The sequence below is a fragment of the Choloepus didactylus genome, chromosome 12 (assembly GCF_015220235.1).
Source record: "Choloepus didactylus isolate mChoDid1 chromosome 12, mChoDid1.pri, whole genome shotgun sequence".
Lineage (NCBI taxonomy): Eukaryota > Metazoa > Chordata > Mammalia > Pilosa > Megalonychidae > Choloepus > Choloepus didactylus.
Genome location: NC_051318.1, coordinates 87,455,970 through 87,478,742, shown reverse-complemented (window position 1 = coordinate 87,478,742; position 22,773 = coordinate 87,455,970). Strand labels below are relative to the sequence as shown.

Below are 22,773 nucleotides of genomic sequence, written 5' to 3'. Positions count from 1 at the left end.
GACCTTTTAGTAATAATAAAATTGTTTCCTTTTTCTTCCTAAGAGGAAAATTGGTTACTTTCTTTACTAAGAAGCCTCTTTTCTTTTTTTTTTTTTTTCTTGTCAAGGTTGAGAAACTATTTGAGCTTTATCTTGGGAGTCCCAACATACTCTATTTTGTTTCTTTCCTCTATTTGAAGTTTATTTGTTTAATATGGACTCCTAAAGGACGTAAAACAAACAGTCAAAACAGAATGATTGTCCTTGGGGTGCTCTGATAGACATTTGGGCTTTCTGCCATGATTTGTGTCAATCAACATACTCTTAAAACAGAGTGACTCTCCTATAAAGACAAGGGACGGCATGGTGTCTGCTGTCATTTATGGCAGGATAGAAAAACAACCATGTTGTAAAAAGTCTTTTTTTTTCCCTCCAAATGAAGACTTTCAAAGCTTTACTTTATTCATTAGATGAAAGAACCTAGTGTTCAGAAATAATTATAGGAGGCAAAATCTGAGGAAAATTGAATAGAACATTTTGTACTTTGATCTAAACTTCTGCATTTTAGAAAATTACGATAATATGATAGCTTTGAAGAGAATATACTGACAAGTAACTTCATTGTTAACATGAATTGATCATTTATTTTCAGTCTGCTATCTTACTTAATACAGCATTTTAGGATTGAATCTTGTTGAATGCTGTATCATTCTGTTAGTTGCTGATTTTTTTAATGTTTTGGGATATTTATCTAAATTCAAGTAATAATAGTATGCCAAAGAAAATAGACACTACTATCCCAATATTTTTTTCTTTTCCAGCTTTTCCAGAGTTTAGTGCCAAAGGAGAAATATGACAAAAATGATCTTATTTTAGAGGTAACATCTGGAAGAACTACTGGAGGTTGGTAAAATAATTGTACTGTTAATGATTTTGAAAATACTTAAATTTTACCTTGATTCAACACTGCTATAACTTTAAAAATCCTTTAAATTTGTTTAACTTTGAAAATAGTCACTTATTTCCTCAGGGTCCTGTACCAAAGGATGACTCTTAAAAACCTATGCTGAACTGAATATACTTTATATTTCCTTTTAGGTGATATCTGCCAACAATTTACCCGGGAAATATTTGACATGTACCAGAATTATTCATACTATAAACACTGGAACTTTGAACTTCTGAATTATACACCAGCTGATTATGGTAGATGTATTTGAGTATTTTGTTCATAGCAGATGCTGAAAGTTATTTTACCCCTAATCTTGATTAGAACTATGTTGTCCCATTTTTAAAAAACATTTGCTCCATATCTGTTAAACACTGGAACATAGACTCATCAATTACAGTGGCTTCCTATAATAGAGTTCTTAGCTGGGGAAAAAGAATGGGAAGAAGGGAGCTATCACCCTTAGGGAAGAATATCAGAATTAGGTAAAATTCCCCTGTGGAGGATATATATACCTTGCCTTGAAAATCATTGCTTTTCATTAGTGAAAGCAAAGAAATATTAAGGTTGTTGCTTTAAAGAATTTTATCATTTATATGATACAATGAGCAGGTATAATCAATTAGACTATGTGCCAGTGAGGTGATAGATTTTTTTTTTTTATCTTCATTTTATTGAGATATATTCACATACCACGCAGTCATACAAAACAAATCGTACTTTCGATTGTTTACAGTACCATTACATAGTTGTACATTCATCACCTAAATCAATCCCTGACACCTTCATTAGCACACACACAAAAATAACAAGAATAATAATTAGAGTGAAAAAGAGCAATTGAAGTAATAAAGAACACTGGGTACCTTTGTTTGTTTCCTTCCCCTGTTTTTCTACTCATCCATCCATAAACTAGACAAAGTGGAGTGTGGTCCTTATGGCTTTCCCAATCCCATTGTCACCCCTAATAAGCTACATTTTTATACAACTGTCTTCGAGATTCATGGGTTCTGGGTTGTAGTTTGATAGTTTCAGGTATCCACCACCAGCTACCCCAATTCTTTAGAACCTGAAACGGGTTGTCTAAAGAGTGCATAAGAGTGCCCACCAGAGTGACCTCTCGGCTCCTTTTGGAATCTCTCTGCCACTGAAGCTTATTTCATTTCCTTTCACATCCCCCTTTTGGTCAAGAAGATGTTCTCCGTCCCACGATGCCGGGTCTACATTCCTCCCCGGGGAGTCATATTCCACGTTGCCAGGGAGATTCACTCCCCTGGGTGTCTGATCCCACGTAGCGGGGAGGGCAGTGATTTCACCTTTCAAGTTGGCTTAGCCAGAGAGAGAGGGCCACATCTGAGCAACAAAGAGGCATTCGGGAGGAGGCTCTTAGGCACAACCATAGGGAGGCCTAGCCTCTCCTTTGCAGCAACCGTCTTCCCAAGGGTAAAACTTATGGTAGAGGGCTCAACCCATCAAACCACCAGTCCCCTATGTCTGTGGTCATGTTAGCAACCATGGAGGTGGGGTAGGCGAATACCCTTGCATTCTCCACAGGCTCCTCAAGGGGGCACTACATCTTTTTTTTTCCTTGTTTTTTTTTTCCTTGTTTTTCTTTTCTTTTTTTTTTTTTAACTTTCCCTTCTTTTTTAAATCAACTGTATGAAAAAAAAGTTAAAAAGAAAACAAACATACAATAAAAGAACATTTCAAAGAGACCATAACAAGGGAGTAAGAAAAAGACAACTAACCTAAGATAACTGCTTTACTTCCAACATGTTCCTACTTTACCCCAAGAAAGTTACATAATATAGCAACATTTCTGTGAACTTGTTCCTACTATATCCATCAGAAATTAACAGACCATAGTCATTGCTGGGCATCCCCAGAACGTTAAATAGCTTATCTGTTCTTGGATTATTGTTCCCCCTTCCTTAATTGCTCTCTACTGCTAGTTCCCCTACATTCTACATTATAAACCATTTGTTTTACATTTTTCAAAGTTCACATTAGTGGTAGCATATAATATTTCTCTTTTTGTGCCTGGCTTATTTCGCTCAGCATTATGTCTTCAAGGTTCATCCATGTTGTCATATGTTTCACCAGATCGTTCCTCTTACTGCCGCGTAGTATTCCATCGTGTGTATATACCACATTTTATTTATCCACTCATCTGTTGAAGGACATTTGGGTTGTTTCCATCTCTTGGCAATTGTGAATAATGCTGCTATGAACATTGGCGTGCAGATATCTGTTCGTGTCACTGCTTTCCGATCTTCCGGGTATATACCGAGAAGTGCAATCGCTGGATTGAATGGTAACTCTATATCTAGTTTTCTAAGGAACTGCCAGACTGACTTCCAGAGTGGCTGAACCATTATACAGTCCCACCAGCAATGAATAAGAGTTCCAATTTCTCCACATCCCCTCCAGCATTTGTAGTTTCCTGTTTGTTTAATGGCAGCCATTCTAACCTGTGTTAGATGGTATCTCATTGTGGTCTTAATTTGCACCTCTCTAATAGCTAGTGAAGCTGAACATTTTTTCATGTGTTTCTTGGCCATTTGTATTTCCTCTTCAGAGAACTGTCTTTTCATATCTTTTGCCCATTTTATAATTGGGCTGTCTGTACTATTGTCACTGAGTTGTAGGATTTCTTTATATATGCAAGATATCAGTCTTTTGTCAGATACATGGTTTCCAAAAATTTTTTCCCATTGAGTGGGCTACCTCTTTACCTTTTTGAGAAATTCCTTTGAGGTGCAGAAACTTCTAAGCTTGAGGAGTTCCCATTTATCTATTTTCTCTTTTGCTGCTTGTGCTTTGGGTGTAAAGTCTAGGAAGTGGCCGCCTAATACAAGGTCTTGAAGGTGTTTTCCTACATTATCTTCTAGGAGTTTTATGGTACTTTCTTTTATATTGAGATCTTTGGTCCATTTTGAGTTAATTTTTGTGTAGGGGGTGAGGTAGGGGTCCTCTTTCATTCTTTTGGATATGGATATCCAACTCTCCCAGCCCCATTTGTTGAAAAGACCATTATGACTCAGTTCAGTGACTTTGGGGGCCTTATCAAAGATCAGTCGGCCGTAGATCTGAGGGTCTATCTCTGAATTCTCAATTCGATTCCATTGATCTATATGTCTATCTTTGTGCCAGTACCATGCTGTTTTGGCAACTGTGGCTTTATCATAAGCTTCAAAGTCAGGGAGTGTAAGTCCTCCCACTTTCGTTTTTCTTTTTTAGAGTGTCTTTAGCAATTCGAGGCATCTTCCCTTTCCAAATAAATTTGATAACTAGCTTTTCCAAGTCTGCAAAGTAGGTTGTTGGAATTTTGATTGGGATTGCATTGAATCTGTAGATGAGTTTGGGTAGAATTGACATCTTAATGACATTTAGCCTTCCTATCCATGAACATGGAATATTTTTCCATCTTTTAAGGTCCCCTTCTATTTCTTTTAGTAGAGTTATGTAGTTTTCTTTGTATAGGTCTTTTACATCTTTGGTTAAGTTTATTCCTAGGTACTTGATTTTTTTAGTTGCTATTGAAAATGGTATCTTTTTCTTGAGTGTCTCTTCAGTTTGTTCGTTTCTAGCATATAGAAACATTACTGACTTATGTGCATTAATCTTGTATCCCGCTACTTTGCTAAATTTGTTTATTAGCTCTAGTAGCTGTATCGTCGATTTCTCAGGGTTTTCTAGATATAAGATCATATCATCTGCAAACAATGACAGTTTTACTTCTTCTTTTCCAATTTGGATGCCTTTTATTTCTTTGTCTTGCCGGATTGCCCTGGCTAGCACTTCCAGCACAATGTTGAATAACAGTGGTGATAGCGGGCATCCTTGTCTTGTTCCTGATCTTAGAGGGAAGGCTTTCAGTCTCTCACCATTGAGTACTATGCTGGCTGTGGGTTTTTCATATATGCTCTTTATCATGTTGAGGAAGTTTCCTTCAATTCCTACCTTTTGAAGTGTTTTTATCAAAAAGGGATGTTGGATTTTGTCAAATGCTTTTTCAGCATCTATTGAGATGATCAATTGATTTTTCCCTTTTGACTTGTTAATGTGTTGTAATACATTGATTGATTTTCTTCTGTTGAACCATCCTTGCATGCCTGGAATGAACCCCACTTGGTCATGGTGTATGATTTTTTTAATGTGTCTTTGGATTCGATTTGCAAGTATTTTGTTGAGGATTTTTGCATCTATATTCATTAGGGAGATTGGCCGGTAGTTTTCCTTTTTTGTAGCATCTTTGCCTGGTTTTGGTATTAGATTGATGTTAGCTTCATAAAATGAGTTAGGTAGTGTTCCATTTTCTTCAATGTCTTGAAAGAGTTTGAGTAAGATTGGTGTCAGTTCTTTCTGGAAAGTTTGGTAGAATTCCCCTGTGAAGCCATCTGGCCCTGGGCATTTATTTGTGGGAAGATTTTTTTTTTTTTTTTTAATCATCATTTTATTGAGATATATTCACATACCACGCAGTCATACAAAACAAATTGTACTTTCGATTGTTTACAGTACCATTACATAGTTGTACATTCATCACCTAAATCAATCCCTGACACCTTCATTAGCACACACACAAAAATAACAAGAATAATAATTAGAGTGAAAAAGAGCAATTGAAGTAAAAAAGAACACTGGGTACCTTTGTCTGTTTGTTTCCTTCCCCTACTTTTCTACACATCCATCCATAAACTAGACAAAGTGGAGTTTGGTCCTTATGGCTTTCCTAATCCCATTGTCACCCCTCATAAGCTACATTTTTATACAACTGTCTTCGAGATTCATGGGTTCTGGGTTGTAGTTTGATAGTTTCAGGTATCCACCACCAGCTACCCCAATTCTTTAGAACCTAAAAAGGGTTGTCTAAAGTGTGCGTAAGAGTGCCCACCACGTGGGAAGATTTTTGATGACTGATTGGATCTCTTTGCTTGTGATGGGTTGGTTGAGGTCTTCTATTTCTTCTCTGGTCAGTCTAGGTTGTTCATATGTTTCCAGGAAATTGTCCATTTCCTCTACATTATCCAGTTTGTTGCCATACAGTTGTTCATAATATCCTCTTATAATTTTTTTAATTTCTTCAGGATCTGCAGTTATGTCACCTTTTTCATTCATTATTTTGTTTATATGGGTCTTCTCTCTTTTTTATTTTGTCAGTCTAGCTAGGGGCTTGTCAATCTTGTTGATCTTCTCAAAGAACCAACTTTTGGTGATATTTATCCTCTCTATTGTTTTTTTGTTCTCTATGTCATTTATTTCTGCTTTAATCCTTGTTATTTCTTTTCTTGTACTTGGTTTAGGATTGGTTTGCTGTTCATTTTCTAGCTTCTTCAGTTGATCCATTAGTTCTTTGATTTTGGCTCTTTCTTCCTTTTTAATATATGCGTTTAGTGCTATAAATTTCCCCCTTAGCACTGCTTTTGCTGCATCCCATAGGTTTTGGTATGTTGTGTTCTCATTTTCATTCGTCTCTATATATTTAGCAATTTCTCTTGCTATTTCTTCTTTAACCCACTGATTGTTTAGGAGTGTGTTGTTTAACCTCCAGGTATTTGTGAATTTTCTAAGTCTCTGATGGTTATTGACTTCTAATTGTATTCCATTGTGGTCAGAGAATGTGCTTTGAATAATTTCAATCTTTTTAAATTTACTGAGGCTTGTTTTGTGCCCCAGCATATGATCTATTCTGGAGAAAGTTCCGTGAGCACTAGAAAAGTATGTGTATCCTGGTGATTTGGGATGTAATGTCCTGTAGATGTCTGTTAAATCTAATTCATTTATCAGATTGTTTAGGTTTTCAATTTCCTTATTGGTCTTCTGTCTGGTTGATCTATCTATAGGAGAGAGTGATGTGTTGAAGTCTCCCATGATTATTGTGGAAACATCAATTGCTTCCTTTAGTTTTGCTAGTGTTTCTCTCATGTATTTTGTGGCACCTTGATTGGGTGCATAGACATTTACAATTGTTATTTCTTCTTGCTGAATTGCCCCTTTTATTAGTATGTAGTGGCCTTCTTTGTCTCTCAAAACATCCCTGCATTTGAAGTCTATTTTATCTGAGATTAATATTGCTACACCTGCTTTCTTTTGGCTGTAGCTTGCATGAAATATTTTTTTCCATCCTTTCACTTTGAGTTTCTTTGTGTCCCTGTATCTAAGATGAGTCTCTTGTATGCAACATATTGATGGTTAATTTTTTTTGATCCATTCTGCGAATCTATATCTTTTAATTGGGGAGTTTAATCCATTTACATTCAACGTTATAACCATGAAGGCATTTCGTGAATCAGCCATCTTATCCTTTGGTTTATGTTTGTCATATTTTTCCCTCTCTCTATTAATATCCTTTATTGTACTGACACCGAATCTCTTTAGTACTGAACCTTTCTCCAAGTCTCTCTGTCCTTTCTTTGTTTCTCTGTCTGTAGGGCTCCCTTTAGTATCTCCAGTAGGGCAGGTCTCTTGTTAGCATATTCTCTCAGCATTTGTTTGTCTGTGAAAAATTTAAGCTCTCCCTCAAATTTGAAGGAGAGCTTTGGTGGATGAAGTATTCTTGGCTGGAAATTTTTCTCACTCAGAATTCTAAATATATCGTGCCACTGCCTTCTTGCCTCCATGGTGGCTGCTGAGTAGTCACTACTTAGTCTTATGCTGTTTCCTTTGTATGTGGTGAATTGCTTTTCTCTTGCTGCTTTCAGAACTTGCTCCTTCTCTTCTGTGTTTGACAGTGTGATCAGTATATGTCTCAGAGTGGGTTTATTTGGATTTATTCTATTTGGAGTTCGCTGAGCATTTATGATTTGTGTATTTATGTTGTTTAGAAGATTTGGGAAGTTTTCCCCAACAATTTCTTTGAATACTCTTCCTAGACCTTTACCCCTTTCTTCCCCTTCTGGGACACCAATGAGTCTTATATTCGGACATTTCATATTATCTATCATATCCCTGAGGTCCATTTCGATTTTTTCAATTTTTTTCCCCATTCTTTCTTTTATGCTTTCATTTTCCATTCTGTCATCTTCCAGGTCACTGATTCGTTGTTCAACTTCCTCTAGTCTTGTACTATGAGTTTCCAGAATCTTTTTAATTTGGTCAACAGTTTCTTTAATTTCCATAAGATCATCCATTTTTTTATTTAGTCTTGCAATGTCTTCTTTATGCTCTTCTAGGGTCTTCTTGATTTCCTTTGTCTCCCGTACTATGGTCTCATTGTTCATCTTTAGTTCTTTGAGTAGCTGCTCTAGGTGCTGTGTCTCTTCGGATCTTTTGATTTGGGTGCTTGGGCTTGGGTTATCCATATCGTCTGTTTTTTTCATATGCCTTATAATTTTCTGTTGTTTTTGGCCTCGTGGCATTTGCTGAACTTGATAGGGTTCTTTTAGGATTTGTAGACCAATTGAAGTCCTTATCTCTAATTTATCATATCTACAGCTTCGTGGAGTACACTTTCTCTAACTAACCAGCAGGTGGCGTCCACGAGCCACCTGTTCTCCACAAGCCAGTTCTCCCCTGCTTAGCCTTTTTGGTGAGTGGGGGAGTGAGTCTTGTGGGGTCCAATTGATGTACCAAGCTTGCGTGTGTAGTCGGTGTTGCCTGCCCTGTATATGGGGCGTGTTTCTGGGCAGTCAGGGAGGGGGGGTGGCCCTAACAATCAAATCTCCCTGGTGATCCTGGAGTTTTAAAGCTGCTGCAATAGTCTAATCCTTCAGTTCAGTCCTGCCACAGTTTGTCTCTGCCAATGACCCACAAGTCCTTGGTATTGGCGTATGGCTCCTGAGACTTGCAAGTGGGCCCCTCTTCCAGGCCGTGCACCCCGGGTCCTCTGTTGAGGGATGACTGTGCTATGTCACAGCTGAGTGCCGTCCCCCCAGGGCAGTTCTGGGCTGCTGGGCTGTGTAGGGAGGCTCCCAGTCTGCTGAAATGATGGCTGAATGGGGCTTTGTTAATTCACACTGCTCCACCTTCCCAACTCTGGGACAATCAGCTGAGGTTGCAGGGAAGGCTAATGTCCACACCCAGTTTTGTGGTGTGTGCCTGTTATTTGAAGCACTTCCGTCACACTGGGTTGTGTGGAGCAGCTCTGGGCTATGGGGCTGGCGATGGGCAGGAGTGTTTCCTGTCCACCAGGATGATGGCTGTGAGCGGACACCCCCCTTTTCTTGGGAAGTTGTGGTGTTTAGTGAATTTTCTCAGCCACTGGATTATTGCCTTTTGTCTCAGAGCTCTCTTAGTTCTGCACTTGAGTTGACCTGCCCAAATTGCAAGTCTTTGAAGCTTTCTGTATTGGGCTTCTTAGAGTAATTGTTTTAGAAAAAGAAAAAAGCATTAAAAAAAAAAAAAAAAAGGGTCCTCCTCAGAGATCTAATGGGTTATTGAAATGCTAAGAGACAAAGCAACCAGGGCCATTAAGGAAAGGTCCACAGGGCAGAGAGATCAGCTTTTCTTCGGGATTTGCATATGCGCCTCGGGGCCTGAGCTCTGCCCTTCCCCTTTCTATGTTCACCAGAACTCCAAAAATCCTCCGCTTTTATTTTGGAGTTTTTCGTGTTGTTTTTTTTCTATGCCTGTCTCCTCTGTGCTGGGCTGGCTGCTCTCAGATTCTCTGGTGTCTGGTCTCAGTCTATCTATGGTTGGAGTTTGGATCTGTAGAATGAGTTTCTGATAAGGGCTGCCACTGCAGTTCTCCCTTCTCCTTCCCGGAGCTGACAGCCCCTCCTCCCACGGGACTGAGCCTGGCAGGGAGGGGCACGGGTCCCCTGGCCGCAAAAACTTACAGATTTTGCTAATCTCAGCAGTTCCACGTTTTCATGAGTGTTGTATGAAATATGCCCAAAGTCAGATTGCTCTGTGGTGTCCAGTCCACGCAGTTCCTGGCTTTCTGCCTACTTTCCTTGAGGAGTAACTAAAACATACAGCTCACCAGTCCGCCATCTTGCCCCGCCTACCGAGGTGATAGATTTTATGGGAATGCAGAAAAAATTCATCATTTGTCTTTATTTTCAAGAAGCTTCCACCCTAGTTGGGCTGATAAAACAAATGTAACATAATAACAAACACATTAATGCAAGTCCTTAAACTTTTAAATACTCGAGTAGATTAAATCAGAACATCTGATGGTAATTCTCTATTTTCCCGTTTTCTTTTTTTTTTTTTTTATTAAATTCAGTTTTATTGGAATATATTCACATACCATACAATCATCCATGGTGTACAATCAACTGTTCACAGTACCATCATATAGTTATGCATTCATCACCCCAATCTATTTTTGAACGTTTTCATTACATCAGAAAGAATCAGAATAAGAACAAAAATAAAAGTAAAAAAGAGCACCCAAATCATCCCCCATCCCCCCCGTTTTTCATTTAGTTTTTGTCCCCATTTTTCTACTCATCCATCCAAACACTAGATAAAGGGAGTGCAATCCACAAGGTTTTCACAATCACACTGTCACCCCTTGTAATCTACATTGTTATACAATCGTCTTCAGGAGTCCAGACTACTGGGTTGGAGTTTGATAGTTTCAGGTATTTACTTCTAGCTATTCCAATACATTGAAACCTGAAAGGTGTTATCTATATAGTGTATGAGAATGTCCACCAGAGTGACCTCTCGACTCCATTTGAAATCTCTCAGTCAGTGAAACTTTATTTCGTCTCATTTTGCATCCCCCTTTTGGTCAAGAAGAAGTTCTCAGTCACACGATGCTGGGTCCAGATTCATCCCCGTTTCCCATTTTCTTAATCTATCTGTAAGTTTTTGTTTGTTTGATTATACAATGTGATGCACTCTAGCGGACAAAGGGTCATCAATAATAAATCCCAGAACATCAAAGTGGGGAAAGAGGATTAAGATAAATTAAACAGTAGAGGGAAATGAAAATGAGTATGTAGCATTAGTAAGTTATACTTGGTATAGATTTTAAATACAACCAGTGGTCAAGAAAGGGGAATATCAGTGAGAGCAGAGGGAAGGAGCAAGCCAAGCAACAGCGCAGTGATGGGAAGGAGCTTGGTGTGGGTGTAGGACAGCGAGAGACCAGTTTACTCAGAGCATATTTGTGATGGGAAGTAATAGGAAGTAGATTTTGAACATCTTTGAAAGCTGAACAAGACTCGATTGATAGGAAATAAGAAACTGCTAAAGATTTTATTAATAGGAATACAATACAATAAAATATATATTTTAAGATTATTTTGACAACAGTTTAAAGGTTGATGGAAGAAGCTAGATTTTAGGCAGACTGCAAAGAGGTTATTAACGTAATCCAGACCTGACTAAAAGTTAGAATTGGGAGTAGTGATACATGTGAGAGACTGCCAAAAAAGTAATAAACAAAATGTGTTTACTGACTGGATAAAAGGGAGGGGCTATTGCTTGCCCCTGTGTTTCATATGCATTGTAGGTTACATGATCCTCACAACCCTGTGAGATAAGGATTACTAATACGTATTTAAGAGATAAGATCTAGGCTCAGAGAGTAAGTAATCCAAAATCATACAATAAGTAATGGCAATCCCGGGGTTAAAATCTATCTGATCCAAAGCTGCACTATGTCTTAAGCTATTCTGACCCTAAGGAGATGAACCACAGGGATTCTAATATATCTAGCTGAAAAGATTCGGATATTCATGGAAGCCATTGAATTAAATAGAAATGGAAGGCAGAAGAACAGTGATGGTTTTTGAATTACTGAGGTTATAGTGGGCATCCATTTAGAAATATCTAGTAAATGCTTGAAGTTGTGTAACCAGAACTTTGATAAGAGAAGAGAATTTAGTCTGATATTGAGAAAACAAATGAGGGAGAGTCTATATAAAGGGAACATCCAGAGTATGAACCCCCAGAGAATGTCCATATTTAGAAACATTGTGAATATAATTAATACTGCTGAACTGTATATTTAGAAGTGATTAAAATATGAAATTTTATATTGTGTATATGTTACCATACTACTAATTTTAAAAAAACCATGGAGCTATACAACACAAAGAGTGAATCCTAATGTAAACTATTAACTTTAGTTAATAATATAATTCTAATAATACTGGTTTATCAATTTGTAGTAAATATACCACACTAATGCAGAATGTTAATAATAGGGAAAACTGCATGTGTGTGTTTGGGGGGGGTGGTATTTGAGAGCTCTGTACTTTCTGCATAATTTTTACCTATAACTGCTCTAAAAAATAAAATCAATTAAAAAATAATTAGTCATCTTCAAAGGATTAAAAGGACCCCAATCCATTACATTCAAAATAAATACATTGATATATTGTTAAACCTGGTAAAGAGACTGAATCAAGTATTTATCCTGCCTTTCCTGTATTGCTGTACCACTGGGTAATAAATAGTGGACAAGGGGTGATGTCTCTTTATAAATGTATTTTAACTAGTAAATGAGAAAGAAATGATAGAATTAGATTATCACCATTTTGCAACCTCCAGTGATGCGTTAAGCATCACAGAATGTTGTTATCATAAAATTGGAGACAGCCAGTCATGTGCCTCTGGTAGGCTCAAGCTGGAGTCTGATCCAGTCTGTGGATCAAATTATAGTCAATACAAAGGGCAGAGGAACAGTTTAAACTGCACCAAGACTACGCAATCTGCAAAATGTAGACTAGGAAATTCTACATGTCAAACAGTCCAGGTTCTTCAACAGATCATCTATAGGAAGTGAAAGAAATGGATGATGAACCGGAAGATTCTAAGAGAGTCTTGTAACATATCAATTTTTTTAAATGGGCAGGACTAAACTATAGTGCCTAGGTATGCACAATTAGGTAATAAAATTATAAGGAAAGAAAGCGATTACTATAATATCAGGATATTGATTACTCATGGGGAATACAGGAGGTGGTGATAGGGCTGGGGCATATGAGAGGGCTTCTAGGGTGGCTGGTAAAGTTCTTTTCCTTGATCCTGGTGGTCGTCATTAAACCACACATTTGATTGTATGGCTTTCTGTATCTGGGTATTATTTTTTTAATAAATGATTTTTGTAATGTTAGATACGAAGAAGGTAGCCCGGGCTTTAAGATTTTTTGTGTGATAATCTTCCCACTGCATAGATAATCAAGGGTGAAATTTCAATAGCTTCTTGAACACTTGGGAGGACCTATGGAGTTATTCAACGTTATCAAGTGTATGTTATTGAGCATTCTCTTATGTTAGGCACCATATTAGCCTGATACTGCATAGGGTAGTTCAATGCAGAAAAGTTCCCAGTATACTTCTCTAATGGTATTTTTTCCAGATAATAAAAGTAAAATCTGTTCATTATAGAAAATTTAGAAACAAAAAAAGTACAAAAAGTAAAATAAACAATCTCCTGTTATTTATTTACCCAGAGAGAACCATAAATAATACTTCATATGTTTCATTTTGTACATCAATACATATACATAGAAGGAATAAAAAGGTTTGCACCTACTTTACGTTCTGTCGCCCTCTATTCCCTCATTCATGCATTAGATTAAGTGCTCATAGGCTCCTGATCCCTTTCCTAGTACAATTGGTTAATGTCTCTCAATTTCTTTTTTCCTTCCTAGGTGGGCTACATCATGCAGCTGCCCGAATTTCTGGTAGTGACGTCTATAAGCATTTGAAGTATGAAGGTGGGATTCACCGAGTTCAGCGAATTCCCGAGGTCGGCCTGTCATCGAGGATGCAGCGCATTCACACAGGAACAATGTCAGTTATTGTCCTCCCTCAACCAGATGAGGTAACCACCCCAGGAGGCATCGAAAACTCACTCCATGTCAACGGGCCTGTCTGAGAAGGCTGAGTGCCTAGGGAAATGTTATTTTCCTGGTTATAGACTGAGCTTTACAGTCTCCAATGGGAAATCCTTAACACACTCTCTCCTTTCTCCCTCTTTCTCTTTCATTTAACCTTATTATAGACTCATAGGTTTATTTTATTTTTTTTTAATAATTCAATTTTATTGAGATATATTCACACACCATGCAGTCATACAAAGTGTACAATCAGTTGTTTGCAGTACCACCATATAGTTGTGTGGCCATCACCAAAATTAATTTTTGAACATTTTCATTATCACCCACACAAAAGTAATAAGAATAAAAATTAAAGTGAAAAAGAACAATAATTAAAGTAAAACAGAACACTGGGTGCTTTTTTTTTTTTTTGCCGCTGTTTTTCTACTCATCCATCCATACACTGGACAAAGGGGAGTGTGATCCACATGTCACCCTTCATAATCTACATTTTTATACAGTCATCTTCAAGATTCAAGGGTTCTGGGTTGTAGTTTGATAGTTTCAGGTATTTACTTCTAGCTATTCCAATTCATTAGAACCCAAAAAGGGTTATCTATATTGTACGTATGAATACCCCCCCAAGTGACCTCTTGGCTCCTTTTGGAATCTCTCAGCCACTGGAACTTATTTCATTTCATTTCACATCCCTCTTTTGGTCAAGATGATGTTCTCCATCCCATGATGCCAGGTCCAGATTCATCTGTGGGTTTATTTTTAATTCAAGGAGTTATAATTGTTATTCTTTTTGATGCTAAAATTGTCCCAGATTTAGCCAGCAGGAGCCCTTGCAGGGTGGCTGGTCCCTTTTGAGCTTTTGAAATGACCCCATCGGTTTTTGAGCGTGTCCTTATGTTCTGGCACAGTACTTTCCTGCCTCAGCTGGAGTCAGCCCTGGTTCTTTTTAGTGGGGAATGATATTCAGAGATCAAGATCTGGGTACTAAGTACACTCATTATTACTAGGTGCCATTACTTCTAGACACTTTCAGTGGACAGAGCTAGGATATATATGTATTTTTTAAATCATAAGTTCATGCGATTACCGATTCAATTTTTTTAATCATATTTTTTATTGTAGAATATAACATATATACATAAAAGTGATAACTTTCCAAGTGCAATTTAACAAGTGGTTGGAGAGCAAATTTCCAAGAGTACTGTAAGTTACAATTCCACAGTTTCAGTTATTTCCTTATTATGAAATAAAACATATATACAAAAAGGTAATGTCTTTCAAAGTATAATTGAAATAGTAGATATGTAGGAAATTTCTGAAGTTATTATGAATTATAGAACCATAGTTTCAGTCCTGATTCAATTTTGACATTACAGAGACTTTCCTCCCTCAACTTCTTACATTTTGTGTTTACATTTCTTTCCTCTTAGGTTGAAAATCTTGTTTCCTAATCACTTTAATCCATTTACTTAATTGCTTTATTGTATGATATACATAAAAATAGTTTCAAAGTTATAATACCAACATTACTAAAGTAAACTTTTCAGTAAAGTTTAAGATTTCTGTCCTGAGAATATATCCCACCAAGAATGCACATTCAGAACACTGTGTTCAAAGATCATCTGAAATAATTTTTTCTGTGTAGTTATGTTATCAATATGATAACTATTTTCATTCAATTGTTTGTACTCAATTTTAGGATTTGGTTTTTCTTTCCTCCTTTAATTAATGTTATTTTCTGTATATGTAAACATTTACATGGAGCAAAAATCAAAACCATGGAGTTGTCTTGCTTCCATCTTTATTTCTTGTACCCCATTCCCATCCACCTCATTTTTTTCTTTATGTTCTTGAAAATTTAACTCATTTAACCTTCCACTTTTCTAAAATAACAAAGCCTTGTTCTCGTAATTGGCATTTATAATTTTTTGTATATTGTTAAATTGTCATCTCTGTTCAGAATTCCCCAACAGCCATTAAGTATTTAATGTCATATTTGCGAGAATCTGGTTTATGTTACACCCAGGCTAGCTATGTAACTACTTAATATACTGTATTCACAAGAAATAGGAAATTACTCAATCTTTTTATTGTTTATTGAAAATTTAAGGTAGCTAACACTCATGTTTTGACAAAAGCTGTATAATCTTTTTACTGTATCATCTTTTTCCTAGCTGACTTCTACTCATCTTAGAGCAAAAATACAAAAGAACAACCAAGGGGGTATATTAGATTCTAACCCTGACCCTGTTATTATGTACTTTTCAAAGAGAAAAATCACACATGCTCTGTCATTCATACAAATTAGCGATAAATGTGGAACAAAATGTTAGCCCTCCCCTCAAAAACAGCGTATTTTGTGACTGTATGTATGTATGTATGTTGTGTGTGCATGTACACATATACACACACATGCACACACATGTACCTTAGGGCTGCTGTAGCAAATTACCACAAAGGGGTGGCTTACAACAACAGAAGCATCTTCTCTCACAGTCCTGGAGGCCGGGAGTCTGAAGTCCAGGTGCCAGCAGGGCCCTGCTCCCTCTGCAGGCTCTGAGGGAATCCTTCCCTGTCTCTCGCTGGAGGCTCCAGGTGCTCTTGGTTTGAGGCTGCATCACTCAAGCCTCTGCCTGTGTCTTCTCCCAGCCTTCTCTCCTGTCCATGTCAAATGTCCCTCTGCCTTTCTCTTATAAGGACATCTGTCATTGGATTTAGGGCCTGCTCGGATAATCCAGGATGATCGCATTTCAAGATCCTTATCTTAATTACATCTGCAAAGAACCTTTTTCCAAATAAGGTCACTGTCACAGGTGGAAGGGTTAGAACAGGGACATATCTATTTTGAGGTCACCATTCAACCCGCTACCATATATGGACATGTATATATATATAATTTTTTATGTTCTGTGTAATGGAGCTTTGTGGGACAATAGATGGTAAAACTTTTGAAAGATTGTTATGTAAGTCAGTGATCTCATAAAACCCTAACTTGCTGTTAAAGAATAGTAGGCCATTGGAAGAGGGAGTTTATGGTTCTTTGATGTAAGTTATTTCTCCTCTTAATGACTGTGACTTCTTTTTTCTCTTCATTTTTCAAAAACTTTTTTATTATGGGAAACTTCAAACATAAAAAAGTAAAGAAAATAGTGTAATTAAACCTTCATGTACTTATTGTCACCTTCAACAAGTTATCAACTCATGGCAGTTACATTATTTTTTCTGGCTGGCTGTGAGTTATTTTAACACAAAACAGTACAGTTATTTGAAAAATCTTAGAGCGTATTTAAAATGGAAGTATTCATTAAATGTAGAATTTACTTACGCCATAACTTTTGTTGTAGGTAGATGTGAAAGTGAACCCCAAGGATCTGCGAATAGATACTTTTCGAGCCAAAGGAGCAGGAGGGCAGCACGTTAATACAACAGATAGTGCTGTGAGACTCGTCCATATCCCTACAGGTAAGAAAGTCCCTTTGCTTTTGTACTTTTAACTTTTTTTCACATCTTATAAAACTTCATTCAGCATCTGGAAGGAAATAGTCTTATGTTGGTGACTGGTTCCTCGCCCAGATTCTTTTAAGGTGACACTGGGGTTGTGGGTTTCAGGCCCCCAATGTGTTCTTATTCTCCTTCTTGTTGGAAAAAATTCCTTTCTCAGAGGATGCAGACAGTGAGCAGACCAGTTAGGTAATTTTGATATAGTATGAGGTAGTTTTGCAGTCCTTAATGTGATTTTAAATATTTGTATCACTTTTTCAGATTTTATTTTTAGATGTTTCTACTTTTTAATTTCTTTTCTTTTTTAAATTAATTTTTACATTATATGTATATGGTTTTTAAAGTCCAATGGAACTTAAAGTCCTATAACAAAAAGCAGCAGCTCTCTAGACTTCTCCCTCTTCCCCTGATCCAAAGTTCCCACTTCCCAGAGGCAACCACTTTAAATTCTTTTATCTATTTCTTTTGGTATTTACCTCAATATTTCTGAATAACAAGCAGTTATTGCTCTTCTGATCCATTAATTATAGAGATTATACACTGTGTTTTTAAAGTGGTGGATGAGGATTTGGGCTTTCTTATATACCCCTTTTCCTCTTCTAAATATTGTTATATGTTTGGTAAAATTAATCTGCAGTGTTTTTATATAATAACCAGGTAAACAGTGTTCAATGCTGAGTCAAGTAATATACTATCATTTCATTTCCTAGAGTTAATAATTACCTCATTGTTTTTTTTATTTGCTTAATTTTCTTTGTCTCTACATCTTCCTGTATCTAAGTCTTCCTATGTCCAAAAGATCTATAAAATGACTCCAGTCCAGTTTTCTACAGGGCCAGTGGTTTTTTTGGAGACGTCCCTGACAGAGCTCTCCATCCTGCTTCTCTAGTCTAGACTTGTTGCTCTCTAGGACTGCTGCACCGAGGTGGGCCTGGTACTTCCTTTCACCATCTGTCAGTGAATTCCCGTCTTCCTTCCGTGGGGAACCCTCCTGTTTCTTGGTTCTGGGATCTTCCTCTCTCTTAGTTTATAACCTTATTTTAGTGATGCTCATCTTTCAGAACCTTCCTGAGAAAGGATATATGAGACATAAATATTTTGAGACTGCATATCTGAAAATAGCTTTATTCTAAGCTCACACTTCATTGATCGGTAACACTGGGTTGGAAATCATTTTCATTTGGAACATTTAAGGCTTTCTTCATTCATTGTATTTGGTGCTTTCATTTTAGAGACTCATGCCCTCCAGTTCTGAAATATTTTCTTGAATACTTTCTTACCCACCATTTTCTTTGTTCTTCTTTCTGGAATTTCTATTAGTCAGCTATTCTACCTCTTGGTCCATTGTTTAATTTTCTTCTTTTTTCTCTCATATTTTCTTTCACATTGTTTTTTTGTTTGTTTGTTGTTTTTTGTTCCCTTTTTCAAAACCTTTTACTGAGTTTTAAAAATGTATGCCATTCTATTTTTAATTTTCAAGAACTCCTTCTTGTTTTCAGAATTGCCTGGTTTTTGTAGTATCCTTTTCTTAATTTATTGATGCATATTCTTCTTTTCTCGCTCAAAGATACTAATTTTATTTTCCCTGAAGGTTTCTTCTGCCCCTTGCAATGCCTCTGTTTCCTCTGAGTTTATTTTTCCTGTCTGTTTAGTCTCATTTTCATGTTGGTCATGTCTAGGACACCTTGGCTGTCTGTTCATGTTTAGGAGTGAGGTTCTTAAAGCTCTGAGTGCATGGTGGCACTTATCCAGTTGTAAGTTTTACTGAAGGGCAGGCAGGTGATTTATCATCAGTGTTTATAGATCTTTTCTCTTGGGTAGTTTGTTTTCTCCTGAAAAGGATCCTTTAGGACACACCAAAAGTAAGATCCAAGTTTCACCATTCAGTAAACAGACCTTTACTTAATCCTCTTGTTTTCAGTCTCATGCCTGACAAGTGCCTTCCTTTGTACCTAGTCCCATGTCTGGAACTTCCCTGATTTAATTCTTCAAAGAGTATACCTTCAGCCTCCTACAGGTTGAGGGAAGAGGGAACTTGAGCATCTACTTGTTTTATAAACTTTCTGTTTTTAGCCCCCAACTTCTCTGACTTCTGAAGTAACAGCTGCCTCTAATTCCTAAGCCTTTCTGGCACTCTGCAGGGCAAACTGGCTTACTTCTAGCACTATCTCCCTCTCCAGGGAGTTAGATTTTACCCTTCTCCTCTCTGCTAAGTCATTTCCTATTCTATCAACTTTCAGTCTTTATATATTATGTTTGGGGATTGCATATGTAGTGTGATTTTCAAGAGAAAGGGGAGGCCATCTTGAAATCAGATGTCACTTTTAAATTCATTTTCTGCCAGTTATTATTGCTTTGTACTGCTTGTAATAGCAAAAGTTGAAATAATCTAAATATCCAACAATAGGATAATTTTGTAGTTTTTCTTAAGGATTCTTTATTGATTTTATTCCATAAGAAACCATGAAAAGATAGAATGTATACATAAGCTTAAGAACCCAAAACATCCATAATTGTACTTAATAACTATTGTTGGTCTATATCTTTGGTAAATAGACTTTTGGGTTCTTTCCTATGCATATATAAATATATACTTTCTCCCCTAAGATGGGGTTATACTTTTCATAGTTAACCGTAATTTATTTCAGCATTCTACAAATTGCTGAATATGTAGAGTGCTTCTACTAAACCCTGTATTATTGGATATTGTTCTATATTATAAGTGGTCCAGGATAAAAAAAAATGAGCTTAAGATAAATTAAAAATAAAATGAGAAAAAGTAGGGTTAAAAGTGACCAAAATTCTAACAAAATGAATCAAACTACTTTCAAACACTTTAAACCATTGTAAAAACTGCTCTGTTCAGCAAGAGACTGCTGGCTTAAAAAAAGAGAGACTGGTCACCGTATTCCCAAACTTAGCTCAGGCCAAATTATTTGTGTAACCACTTTGATACAGTCTTCTTTGATGTTAAAGAGGCCTTAAGGCTTACCCTCACATCTTCCCTTTAGGCAGAACATGTCACGCCCTGCTAACTCTTAGGAATCCATGTAGTTAGGAGCAAGTGAGTTCTAGAGGCTCCTTCTTCATGCATACCCTGAGTACAGTGAAGGTTCAAGGAAAACTCAGCCCATCTACCATTTCTTCCACCTCGGGACCCTAAGAAGAAGAGCTATGTTCCTGGGAGAACTGGACTCTGTGACCATGGACTCTAGTAAAGGACTGCATTGCTTTTCTCACCTACTGCTCCTGCATAACTCCATTTTCTCCCACTGAGAGAGTGGTACATAGGGGTATGCTCAAATGTTTGTACAGGTAAAAGTTTATTTTTTAAAAAAATCATCAAAACAATGATGTAGACAAATGAACATTTTGTGTTTTAAAACAGGCTTTTTAGTTTGTTACCAGTTGGTGTGAAAGTGGACCTCTGTAATTCTTAACACTGCCTTCCTTCATTATCACAAATTATTGATAAGGCCCAGTTCTTTGAAGCAGATTAATCTTTTGCATCAGTTTGCAGTTTTAAGGTTAAAGAGTTTTTTTTTTTTTAAATCTTTGATTACATATAACTGTATTAGTTTCCTAGGGCTTCAAAGTACCACAAATGGGGTGGCTTAAAAACAGAAATTTATTCTCTCACAGTGCTGGGGTCCAGCAGTACAACATCAAGATGTCAGCAGGGCCGTGTTTCCTCCAAAGGCTGGGGGAGAATCCTTTTTGCCTCTTCCAGCTTCTCTTGGCTTCTGGTGTTGCCTGGTGTGGTAGCTTGAATTATGTTCCCCACAAAGACATGTTGAAGTCCTAACCCCTGGTCCTGTGCGTGTGGACTCACTAGTGAATAGGGTCATGGAAGCTCCTGTTTAGTTGAGGTCACATTCAATCAGGTGGCCCCTAATTCATGTGATTGGAGTTCTTATGAGAAAAGGAATTCAGACTCAACTTCAACATTTATTCCTTTTTTTTTTTTTTTTAATTCTTGCTTTTTAATATTCAGACAAAACTTTTGAGGAGAATATTCAAAATCAACTGCTTAGTGGTTTTAGTATCTATAAGTTTTCTAAGTAAAGACACTAACCTTGATATCAAGAATAAGGTTTTTTTTTGTTTTTTTTGTTTTTATAAATTCAGTTTTATTGAGATATATTCACATATCATACAGTCATCCATGGTTTACAATCAGCTGTTCACAATACCATAATATAGTTGTGCATTCATCACCCCAATCTATTTTTTTTGAACATTTTCCTTATACCAGAAAAAATAAAAATAAGAATAAAAAATAAAAATAAAAAAGAACACCCAAATCATCCCCCCCACCCTATTTTTCATTTAGTTTTTGTCCCCATTTTTCTACTCATCCATCCATACACTGGAAAAAGGGAGTGTGATCCACAAGGCTTTCATAATCATACTGTCACCCCTTGTAACCTACACTGTTACACAATTGTCTTCAAGAGTCAAGGCTACTGAGTTGCAGTTTGATAGTTTCAGGTATTTACTTCTAATTATTCCAATACATTAAAACCTAAAAAGGGTTATCTATATAGTGCATAAAAATGCCCACCAGGGTGACCTCTTAACTCCATTTGGAATCTCTCAGCTACTGAAACTTTTATTTTGTTTCATTTCAGACATCCCCCTTTTGGTCAAGAAGTTCTCAATCCCATGATGTTGGGTCCAGGTTCATCCTCGGGAGTCATATCCTGCATTGTCAGGTCCCACATAGTGGGGAGGGCAGTGAGTTCACCTGCCAAGTTGGGTTAGCTAAAGAGAGAGGGCCACATCTGAGCAACAAAGAGGTACTCGGGGGAGATTCTTAGGCACATTATAAGCAGGGTTAGCCTCTTCTTTGCAGTAATGAGTTCCTTAAGGGCAAGGGCCAAGTTAGAGGGCTTGGTATACCAAACCACCAGCCCTCAATGTTTGTGAAAACATCAGCAACAATCCAGGTGAGGAAGTCCAACACTTCTGCATTTCCCCGCAGCTCCTCAGGGGGTCCCTGCGTATATATTTTTATTCTCTGCCCAAATTACTTTGGGATATGTCGCTATTTCACACTAACCTTTGCAAACCTACCAGATCTCACTTCCTATTCAAAGTTCCATGTAATTATGGTACTTGAACAAACTGTACGAGTTAAAATGTTTAGGAAATATAGATCCTGCACCACATAAACATCTCTTCCTTGGTCTCACATGGAAGTTGAAGGTTTAAAACACAGTCGGTATTGTCCTTTACCCTTTGGCCTGATTTGCTCTAGTCCTAACTAGATCTGCTTCATTCATATCTCTAATTGAAGTCTGGACTCTTTTTCAGCTTTTTTAACAGTTGCTGTATGCACTAATACTGACATTCATATCTGCCAAGCTCTAGCTCTGAGTTTCAGGTGTCACACAGATACCCAGAGTTTCAGGGATCAATCAGGTTATACACAAAGGGATCAGCATCTCAGAATTTGGAGATAGCCATTACAATTCAGGAATAGATGTAACTGCTGTAAGAGCTTACAATCTAGGGACCATTACAATAAGCATTCCCCTGATAAGCTGTGCTCTAAGATTCAGTTCTGAGTTTATGCATTGTAGTTAGTCCATATTG

The 22,773-nt window shown here is 37.2% G+C and overlaps 1 protein-coding gene across 8 annotated transcripts in view; it reads left to right on the top strand.

The window, feature by feature from the left end:
- MTRF1 (mitochondrial translation release factor 1) overlaps window positions 1-22,773 on the top strand; it is a 56,692-nt gene that overhangs the window by 9,713 nt on the left and 24,206 nt on the right. For 7 of the 8 annotated variants that reach the window (XM_037800138.1, XM_037800141.1, XM_037800137.1 and 4 more), the window contains exons 4-7: window positions 801-882; window positions 1,078-1,185; window positions 13,489-13,661; window positions 17,019-17,136. In XM_037800138.1, the coding sequence (XP_037656066.1) occupies window positions 801-882; window positions 1,078-1,185; window positions 13,489-13,661; window positions 17,019-17,136 (481 nt within the window). The remainder of the gene's footprint in view (window positions 1-800; window positions 883-1,077; window positions 1,186-13,488; window positions 13,662-17,018; window positions 17,137-22,773) is intronic. The other variant, XM_037800142.1, reaches the window with a different exon arrangement.